Below are 11560 nucleotides of genomic sequence, written 5' to 3'. Positions count from 1 at the left end.
CAGTCATTCACTGGTGTGAAACAATATTCAAAATAAATCCAAGAATATTTATTCAACAGTGCTACAGTGTATGCGATTAGGAAGAAAAAGGGGGGGGAGAACAATGAAAAATCAACATCACGTTGGCATTTACCCTACTTTTGTTTGAATTAAATCATTATCCCTTTGAATTAAATGGGATAAGTGATACTAGCAAGTGGAATTATTAAATCCCCAATTCTGCATCCCCACAATCTGCATGTTTCCAAATGATAATTCAAGTGTTTAAGGTATTCTGGTATCAAATCCCTTCTACATAACATTACTTCTCTTCAAATAATAGACTGTATCTTAATTAAGAGTGAAAGAGAACATTTGTAGCAGGTAGTTTTTAAAATTTGGACAATTGTAATATGAACTGCGTATTAAACAAAAACAATAGAAGTAAAGAATAGCTGCTTCTTAGAGCAACTTCATTGAGAAATATTTCTAAATAAATAAAATAGGCAATTGAGAAATTTAAATGCCGCAAAAATAGTCTAAATAATTCTAGAGTAGGAGGAAAATGACCAATTAAAATACATACAATTTTGAAAATTTCAAAGTCTTCATTGTTTTCCAATAAAAGAAAAAATCTTTAACTGAAAACAAGTCAGAGTTAAAAAAAAATAGGGGGAGTTGTATTCTTGAGGTTAGTGAGACTGAATTATTATTGCTGAGATGAGATAAAATATTCCTTAAAAGTATTTAGCAGGATTCTAGTTTTCATTAAAAATTATATAATTATCCTAACAAGAAATTACATCCACAGAGATATTTACATATTGAACAATTTGAGGCAATGTTACTTAAAGGAAAGGATATAATTATGTGATATAATTTAAATAAAACTTTTCTTACTTAATAAAAAAAATCAGTCACGATAGCAAGAGGACAGAGACCACCTAAATGCCTGTCACCGGAAGAGTTGATAAGCAAATTATGGCATGTACACACAATGGGACATCACTCAAAGTTAAAGGATAAAGATGAATCCTGCATGAGGGAAATTAATCCATCAAAAAGAGAGAGAAATATTGTATGAAAGACCACTACTATAAAAAGTGAAGAAAAGGTATTCACACTAAATTACTTAAGCACAAAATAACAAATATTGCATGAGACCACTCTTGTAAAAAATAAAAGTGAAGGAAAGGTTTTCACATTAAAAGAAACAGTGCTGGGTTACCAGCGGTGAGAGGAGAAGTTATTCACTCAAGGCTAGTCACACGTAAACTTGGGCGAAAAGAAGAAGAAAAAAACCCCACTGCCATCCAGCCAATTCTGATGCCCAGCGACCTTATAGGACAGGGAAACCTGCCTATATGTTCCTGAGACTGTCATTCTCTGGAGCTACTAGTAGTTTTAAACTGCTGACCTTGAGTTCAGCAACTCAATGCATAAGCCACTAAGCTACCAGGGCTGCTCAGGGAATGTGAAGGAAAATATGCAATGAGACGTCTGTCAAAAAACCAAAAAAGATGTCTCCAAGGGAAGTCATTGGGAAGAATGCAAGAGTTAAAGGCAACAGAGGCAAATGCTGTTTCTACACCATCCTTTAATGATGCGACTCTATGCGTAGAGGTATATAAAGCAGGCAGACTAAGGGTATGTAGGAGGGAGCAATAGAATATATCCACAAATGTATGTAGGTTTGACAGGGATATTTGCACATGTGTATTTACCTTTGCTGCAAAGATAGGCATGTATGTGGTGTAGCACACAGGAGAGTTATGTTTTGAAAACATAACCTTCTGAGATATAACCAAAAACCTTAAGGAATGAGTCATTGGGCTGGCGGCTCAGGGCCATAATCAGTTGGCATAACCCAATCAACAAAGGCTCTGGTCTACATTCGACTTGGCTAGGTAGTGACTACTGTCTTCATAGCTTGTGAGAAGCCATCTAATGTGCAACTATTGGTCTCTCTCTGCCCAAAGGAAAGAATGATGAAAATTAAAAATGGGTGGAAACAATTCATCTAATATACTATGAACCGCTGGATCAACACTCTCCATGACCCTAGTATCAGAAGAACAATATATTACCCTGTCACCACTACCAACTGCTTTGAGTAGGAAAACGATGTGAAAGAAAATCCCAAATCATAAAATAGACCAGGTTACAGATCCAATCGAGACTTGTGGAACCCCTAAGACTATAACTCTTAATCATTTTTAAGGTGTGGAAGTCAATCCACCTGATTGTTTTCAGCCAAAAAATAGACAGGTCTAGGAGGGGAACAATAATACTAGTGAGGTATGTCCACCTCAGAATAATCAACCACTATGGAAGTACAAGGGCAGCATTCACGCAAAGACAAATTCCAGAAGGGTTAAGAAGGAGGAGAAAGGAAAACAGGAAACTCAGGGAAGAAGTGGGAGAGAGATTAAATAAAATGTGTATGAATTGTCAAATGTAAAACTGATTATCTGCTTGGTAAACCTTCACCCAATTAACAAAAAATTTTTAAACAAAATTATATCCGGAAAAAAACAAAAAGAAAGGAAAACAGCCTAGTCGATTTGCTCTGCCTGCCATCAGGCTGACCTTGGAGGTGACTTAGAATCATTTTCAGCAGCCTGGGTGTAATCACACAGGACTTCAAATAATAAAGGCTTCCTCCTGGATGGCACCCTGAACCAAATGACTGAGAAGCAAAGAAAAAATGTATCTATATACTTGACAGTAGCTTACTGTTTGCAGAAAATGTCAAAACTTGATGCCAGAATCTTGTGATTTTCATCTTCAAATGTGCAACTTTCCCACTCCGATTTTATTAAGCAACATTTTATTAATTAAAAATGAGTCAGTGTAATATTAGAAAATTCAATTTAATATTAAAGCTCTAAAAATGTTCAAACATTTGTCTTTGTTTTCTCTCTCTTGATGCCATCTTCTAATAATAAATTCCCTGAAAGAAATGTATCTTCCTGTCCTGTGCAGTGAGATATGCCAAATTGTTTCATTCGAATAGTGTTACATTTCATTAATATGCTTCTTGGCAAACTGCCTGGAAAGGAGAAACAAGTTGGAATTTTTAAATACTCTGGACAGTTTATTATGGGTTAGACTGAACTACGAAAATAAAGCAGGCAGATTAAGCAGACCTGAGAGGTAGCATGTACTCATATATCCCATTACCATTGTTTCCAGCTCTTGGCAGCCCCATGTGTTATAGGGTGGAATTATCCCATATGATTTCCTTGGTGATCCTTATGTCCTCATGGCAGCAGATTTCAGGTCTCTCTTCCATAACACTTTGGGGTGAATTTGAACCACCAGACTTTAGGTCAAGTGTTCAGCACAAACCAATTGTACCCCTCATAGGTACTCTATATACACCCATGGGTACTCTCCCAAGGTCCTCATTAATTCCAAACAACTTATTTGACTAAAAATATATGCAAAACTAGCACTGATTTTGGTAATTTTTTAATCAATTTATTGGGGCTCATACAATTCATCACAATACATAGATCAATTGTGTGAAGCACATCTACAGTATACATTTGTTGCCCTTATTATCCCCAAAATTCGCTTGCCTCTTGGGTTCCCAGAATCCGCTAATTTTCCTTTTTCCCCCCTCCCCTTCCCTTCCTTCTCCCTACTCCCCCATGCACCCTTAATAATTTATAAATTATTATTGTATCTTATATTACACTGTCCGGCATCTCCCTTCACCCACCCTTCTGCTGCCCATCCCCCAGAGAGGAGGTTATATGATTTTGGTAATTTTCTATTAAGATTAAGGTATGTTTTCATATGTTAGAATTGCACCCAAACTTCCATTAGAAATTGAATTTTATTGTCTATAAAATACCCTACAGCTATGTTATCATCTTCTTCCCACTTTGTCATGGAGAAACTTTACCCATTGACAAGCTTAAAATGATGAGGGTAAATCTAATGGGAACAACAGAGTCATGTGAGAGTGATGTGTAAAGTTTTATTTCCCCTCCTGTTCCTTCACTCCCACGTTCCTGCTGTTGCTGGGTAGAGTAGAGTGGACACTGACTCTTAATGACCCAATAGGCTCTGTAGGGATACTGAGAGGTCACCTTTATGGGAGAAGATCATAACGCCGTTGCTCCCGAAGAATCTCTGATGGATTCAAATCACCGACCTTTCAGTTAACAGCTGAGTACTTAACCATTGTGCCAGCAGGGCTCCTTGGTTCACACAGACCTAGTCATTAAGTATAGACATCAACTTAACAGGATCTAACAGCACACATATGTGTGGGGGGATATATGTATTCACGTATGTATGTGTGATATATAAATATAACAAAAAGTTGCCTTGAGCCAATTCTGACTCTGTGAAACAGCACATAGATCAGAGTAGATCTGTGCTACAGAGAGTTTTCAATAACTGATTTTTCAGAAGGAAATGGCTAGGCTTTTCTTCCGATAGGACTCCGGGTGGCATCAAACCTAGAAGCATTTGGTCAACAATGGTGTATGTACAAAACACTCAATGACTCCACCTCTTTACATGCATAAAAACATACAAGCATGTTCAAAATGGTCGAACATAGGTCATAGGGCTGAAGTCTCATGCTTTTTGGCTTGAAAAATACAACAGAGTACCATGCATTGGAAGCAAATAGATTTCCAATGTTCAGCTAAAAGTAGAATTCTTAAGTGTAGATGCATGTGTCTAGTTAAATATCCCTGATATATGTAAATACCAATTTGCACATTCCAGTACTTGATTGTCAGATCTGGTTATCTATGATGCCAAAGTAATACAAGTAATTATAGTTCACCTTTGAAAGTTCTTTTAAGTACCATTAAACATTTGTAAAATATTTTTGACAGATAGATGATAGATAGATGTACATGGTATATATGCATAGAAGTATGTATACATATATACGCAGTATGTGTTTGTGTGTGTATGTGTGTGTGTGTATAATCAGAGTCTATTCTAACTCATAGTGACCCTACAAAGGGTTTCTGCTGCTATAAATCATTAGAAGAGCAGAAAGCCTCATTTTTCTCCTCCTAAGCAGTTGGTGGATTGGAACCACTGACCTTTCATCGGGACTCCATTATAGATACCTAAGTGGACTTAATTTATGTTATTCCTCTACTATATGAATAATGGATAATGATGATCTGTTTATTGCCCAAGAGGAGGATTCATTCCAAGAAACGAGATCATGGCTAATTTTTCCAGTATATCACCTCAAACACAAATTACCCACCACAGTTTAAAGTCTGGCTATGTATTTAAGAAAATGCCCTGCTTGAAACTTTGGTGAGATATGACATATGGGAAAAATAAAACACTTGGAACAATTTGTCAAAATAATTAAGAAAATGGAATGGTGTAAAATACAGCAACCATAACCTGTAAATGTTTTCTCCAATGATCATGAGATGCAGCTATAACCAGGCTTTCTGGAGCATCCCCTTTTCCACCTTCTTTTATCTATTTCCAAAACATGCTTTTCTCTAACATCACTGGTCATATTTACTGACATCTAGTGCTTTTTTCTAAACATCTAGGCAAGCCATTTATTTGAAGTTGAAATTCATATGCTTGTTCTAAGAGAAGCCTGAGATTTGAAACATTTCTCAGAAATTTAATGGTGACATTTCCTGAGTGAGTAATGAAATCTGTAGTAAAATATTAGTAAATGGAAAAATTATGGCTTGTTCAAAATCCATGAACTGTTTTATGACTCCATGCCATCAGAGTTCCTATGAATCTGTTGGGCTCATTTAATACCCGTTCTAACAAATTGTCAAATAAAATCAATATTTTCATATCCAAAAATTGTTGATTGTTAATTTTTCTGTTCCCATTTTTTTACTAACATGCACAAAATGCTGGAGGAATTGGGGGCATAAATCATCAATTCTCTGATGCCCTGGTGGTGGTGTGGTTACGCAGTGGGGCTGCGATGTTCATGATTGGCAGTTCGAAAACCACCAGCAGCTCCTCTGGAGGAAGACTGGGTTTTCTAGTGTCATAAACAGTTACAGCCTCAGAAGCCCACAAGGGGTCGTTATGAGTCACCATTGACTCAATGGCAGTGAAGTTATAAAGGTATACCTATCAGTAGCCCAGAAATTTAGAATTAAGTCGTTATCTTTATTCTAGGAACCACAAGGAATAACTCAGAAAACTGTTCTGTTTTTTTGTTTTGTTTTTTTCTCTGTCTCTCATTTCTCTCTGGCAATATTGACTAGAGATTAAGCATATAAATTTAAGGTGGGGGAGGGAGGGGAAAAAGGAGAAGCTGATCCCAAGGGCTCCAGTAGAAAGAAATTGTTTTGAAAATGATGATGGCAACAAATGTACAAATGCACTTGACACAATGCACGGATGGGTTGCAAAGAGTTGTACGAGCCCCCAATAAAATGATATTTTAAAAATAAATGAATTAAATAAATGCATTTCTGACTTTCCCATTGAGAATACTCCACAAGAGTGGGAATATCATCACAGATGGCTCCCAGCTCAGCCCCTCTGCAGCCAGTCCTGACTCCAGACCCTGTGGGATAATGAAAAAAAAGAGCAGGGCTTGAAAAAAAAAATTTAAGGTGAAATAGACAAGAGTTCAACAACAAAGTCCTCCGTCATGAACTCAACTGCTTACGAATCTCCAGTTTCCTCATCAGAGAATGGAAAGCAGAAGAGCACCTGCCTCGGCAGCCCTTAGGTGGCACTTATGTGAAGACTGTGGAACAGGCTCCCCTCAGAGCTGTAAGTAGTTTTCCTGTGAACCTTGTGATAAGCCAAAATGGCTTAAATCGAAGACGCAATTACCACTCATTCATATTGTAAGTTTTTCTGTTTATTGATCAAAAAATGGCCTACCAAACCATGCCAGAAAATTCACAGATCTTAAAAGAACATTTACATATAGAGTTCGCAGATGCCGTTTGACGTAGTGGCGGCCGGGTGCTGAGATACTGCGTGTTACCCAAGGCTTCGGAAGACTTTGGCCAAGCCCCTTTTGTTGCTGTGCCTTGGTGTGTGCTGCCTCCCGAGGAGACTGCTGCAAAGTAAGTGCTGAAAACTATGTTCGCTTATGTCCTCTTATCGGGAAATCCTTTCGGATATCTTTCCACTAGCGAAAATAGGTACTGGATGAAAGTCGATGTTTCATAAAAAACAAAATGGCATAAATCAAACTTTCAAAAAGTGAGGGAATACCTCTATGGAAAAACTCACACCCAAACTCACTGCCGTCGGTGGATTCTGACTCAGAAAGACCCCATTGGGCAGGGTCGAACTTCCCCTTTGGGTTTCCAAGAGTGTAAGTCGTGATGGAAGTCAACAGCCTCATCTTTCTCCGGTGGAGGAGGCTGATGGTTTCAAACTGGGGACCTTGGAGTTAGCCTGCTCAAAGCATATCCAACTATATCACCATGGCTCCTTTTGGTAATGGATGCAATTTATTTTTATCTTATTTCGTGAGAAAATTTACTTTAAAGTATGATTATATTGAAATTCTATTTTACTGAACACTCAGTAGTTACTTGCATTATTTATTTTTACCTTCACCGTGTTGATACCCCATTTTAAAGATTCTCTGGGCCCAGGTTTCCCAGGATCCCTTTAATTTAGTTATTTATTTTAAGCTATTCCTTTTTTGAAGACATGTTTCATGTAAGAAAACAATCCTATGTCCACATTAAAACTAATAATTTGTTTGAAAATGATGACAGCTACAAATGTACAAATGTGCTTGATTCACTGGATGGATGGATGAATTGTAGTAAGAGTTGTATGAACCCCCAATAAAATGAATTTTTTTTTAAAGAAAATGGTAAAGGCAACATGTGTACAGATGTGCTTGATACAATTGATGTATGGAATGTTGTAAGAGCCCCCAATAAAATGATAAGTAAATAAATAAAATGAAAAAAATAATAATTTGTTAAGTTTTCTCTTTTCTATGGCAGATAGTATCACATTAGACAGAATATTTTCTTGAAATATTTTCTTGCTTTAAGAAACTGCTAGCCAGAACCATGTAAATCAGGAAAGTCATTATCTTTAGGGTCCATGCGATTCTGTATGTTTCTCTTTAAACCAATTTTGTAGTGAGAAGGTTTGTATTTCTGGCAAACATGCATCATTCTTCTGTCACTTCTGTAAGGTGATTTTAAAAGTGAGTTTGGAATTATTTGTTTTGACTTTGTTCTTTGAAAGTAAGAACTATTAAAATTTTCAAATGCCTAGAAGTTAATATAAATAGCATTCAAAATAAATTATCTTAATCCAGAACATAAAGATTAAACATATTTAAAATCCAATACATGCCAGAACTTAATATCTAATTTTAATGTGATATAAACCCAACTTCATACATGTGCATTTGAAGTTTGAAGTTCAGACATACATCTGTGTAAGGCACAAAGATTTGTTTGACTTGGAAGGTGCATGATAAAAACAAATATTGAATAATTTATTTCAAATATTATATTTAGTATGACCATATTCCATAGTATATATACTAATACAATAACTCAGGTATCTATTCCAAACAAAGGGATCATTTGAAAGCATAGTGCAATATCTCAGAGCTCGCAGGGTAAATGAATTACGACTATTAGTAGAAAACAACAACCAAACTCAATAAATAACCCTTGGGAACCTATAAATTTAACTAGAAGTATTAACAAGTTACAGGTTTCAACATTAAGAGAACTGCTGACTTTCAATATTAACATAAAAGTGTCCAAAAAGAAAATAAAAATAATATAATAGAAGGAACATTCTAATGGTCAGTCTTACTAATAGATATGTAGCTATTGTTAAAATCATTTTTTCTAGTAATAGACCTGTAATTTCTGGCACCATTAGTGTTCAAATTCGTTTCATAACACAGAACATTTTTTCTACAACATATGCAAATGAAAATTTTCTATATGTTTAATGAATAAATGTTTTCATTCTTGAAAAACAAATTAGTTATCATATTATATCATTCATTCACTGTCATTGAGTGATTCCTGCTCATAGTGACTTTGTAGGACTAGATAGAGCTGCCCCTGTGGGTTTCAGAAAATGTAACTCTTTACAGGAGTTGAAAGCCTCATCTATGACCAAGGAGCAGCTGGTGGTTTTGAACTGCTAACCTTATGATTAGCAGCCCAATACCCAACCACTACACCATAACAATGTTAATTGTCTAGCAGGAATATATATTTAAGATGCATACATATTATTTTAATTTTATATGTGCATATATAGTCTTATCATCATATAGATATGTACATATATCATCTTATAATCACATAGATATAGTAAGCTTTTACACATAGGTAGGTAGATAGATATTTCTACCCTATCATCTCTTGTTCTTCAAGGGATATATTGAGGAATAAAGGAGATAATATATTTAAAGCTTTTTAATTATGGCTAAAACATGGAGAAAATTTTATAGATGTTGATTATTATTATCATTATCAACTATCAGGAAATTTGATCATATTTGTTTTTCTCTGCTATATATGAATGAATGTTTCATATCTTAAGTAGTACAGGTTAGGTGTGTTTAAGAAAGATCTTAGCATAACTCACCTACCAAATTTTCAATTTACTTCTTCTACTCACCAACTTTGAAAAAAAAAGTATGAGATACATTGATTTCAATATCAGATTTATTAATGCATGCCTAAATGTGGATAGCTTTTAGAATTTAATCAAATCATATTTGTAGTTCAATGAAGAAACCCAAGACACTGATTCAGAGAATGCTGTTATATCATGCAGATTAAAATGTGGCTATTACAAAAGAGAGTGAGTAAATGGCTTTATCAGAATTACACAAGTATTATACAAATATCTTATTCATGCAGAATCATTGAAAGAGTCAGAAACTTAATAGAAACTACAAAGATATCCATGTTATTCTATAGGAGACACAAGATACCTATTTTGCATTCATATAATATTCTTTTTAACTATGCAATATACAAGTATTAAATATTTTAATCATATACTTAAATTTACAGAAATTAACTATTGTTACTAATTATGAGTAATAATACAAAGGAACTCAATATATTAATTGTTTTTAATTACGGTCTATTTTTGAAATGTCTACCATTTTATTCAAATGGCCAAAATGTGCATATGAATTAGCGATCAGTGAAATTAATCATGAAGGTATGATTTGTATTTCAAATAAGAAGAGTTTGAGTGACCCTCACTGAACAGTTAAGCCAACATCAGAATTTATTTCATGCCTCAAGATAAAACGACTTGAAGATAATTGCACTAGAATTGACTCCAGTAATAGCCTAAATCCTGAAACAATATTGATTTATACATCTTTCAAATGGCTTTTTTGAATCGTGTGTTTTTTTAATGTGAGCAATAATGAAATGTAAAGACCTACTCAGAGAATATATATATTTATTTTTCTGAGTAATCGTGAAATCAGTCTAATAAAGTGGCTGAACAATAGTAAGAATGGGAGAATTGTCTCCTTCTGCTCTGCTCAATAGGGGAAGAAAATGGTGAGTTCTTTCTTAGTCAGGAGATAAGTGGCCCGACTCAAAGCGCTATTTCCTGCTTCACACTGTGTCCATTTAGCAAAACAGAATTGGTCACCACGTTCTTAGCAGTGCTTTTCAGCGATGTCATGCGCACTGCTGAAGAACTGAGTACATAACTGGTTGATCTCTCTGGGTAGGACTTGCTGCCACAGCAGAGCTGGCTGTTGAAATGCCGCCTGAAGCTTTCACTGAGTAGATACAGAGCAAATGGATTTACGCACGAATTGCAAAAGCTCAGAACCCGGGCTACCAAGGTGACGATCAAGTGACCGAGAGATGGGTCGATCTCCTTATAGTTGAAGGACCGATACAGGTAGAGGACGTGGTTGGGAAACCAACAAAAGACGAAGCAGCCCACGAAGACCAGCACGATTTTAGCCAGGCGTCTCCGTGTCTCCATCTGACGAAATAAAGAAATGTTTGAATTGGTTATGATGAAAACAGCCATTCACATCCAATGCTCATGAAAGGACTAACACTTTTCATATCATGCAGATTCATCCAAAAAAAAGTATACAGACTATGTAGTTTCTTCATCAAAGTGGTGATTTTAACAGTTCAAAAAAGCCTATTTGGGCAGCAATATTATTTCCTTTTTAAGATATTTGGCAGCTATTATAAGATTTGATGTCATGAACAAGATTACTATCAAGTCCGTCCCGAGCCATGGCAAACCCAGGTATAACACACATAGTAGACTTGTTCTATAGGCTTATCATGACTGTGTTCTTCATGAGAGCAGAAAACCAGGCCTTTCTTCCCAATGACCACGGGATGAGTTGAAAAGATCAGACTTTGGTTAGTAGTCAAGCACAAATCATTTGTGCCACTTACATATCATTATTAATATATTATTAATACAAATACATTAATCCATTCATTAAAGCAATGATCTTTTTAAAAAATTACTTACCTACAGATGGGTTTTGGGTCTCCACTCTGCACTCCCCCTCATTTACAATTATATCATTTTTTGTTCTTTGATGCTTGATACCTGATCCCTTCTACACCTC

The 11560-nt window shown here is 35.6% G+C and overlaps 1 protein-coding gene across 1 annotated transcript in view; it reads right to left on the bottom strand.

The window, feature by feature from the left end:
- Positions 1-10353: 10353 nt before the first annotated feature.
- Positions 10354-11560, bottom strand: part of NMBR (neuromedin B receptor) — a 6886-nt gene continuing 5679 nt past the window's right edge. Inside the window, exon 3 of the mRNA XM_004701973.2 lies at positions 10354-10947. Coding sequence (XP_004702030.1) covers positions 10546-10947 — 402 coding nt within the window. The 3' untranslated portion in view covers positions 10354-10545. The remainder of the gene's footprint in view (positions 10948-11560) is intronic.

This window comes from Echinops telfairi, unplaced genomic scaffold (assembly GCF_000313985.2).
Source record: "Echinops telfairi isolate 266 unplaced genomic scaffold, ASM31398v2 ScPeMD7_3533;HRSCAF=4204_0, whole genome shotgun sequence".
NCBI classification, from domain to species: domain Eukaryota; kingdom Metazoa; phylum Chordata; class Mammalia; order Afrosoricida; family Tenrecidae; genus Echinops; species Echinops telfairi.
This window is presented reverse-complemented; position numbering and strand designations above follow the sequence as displayed.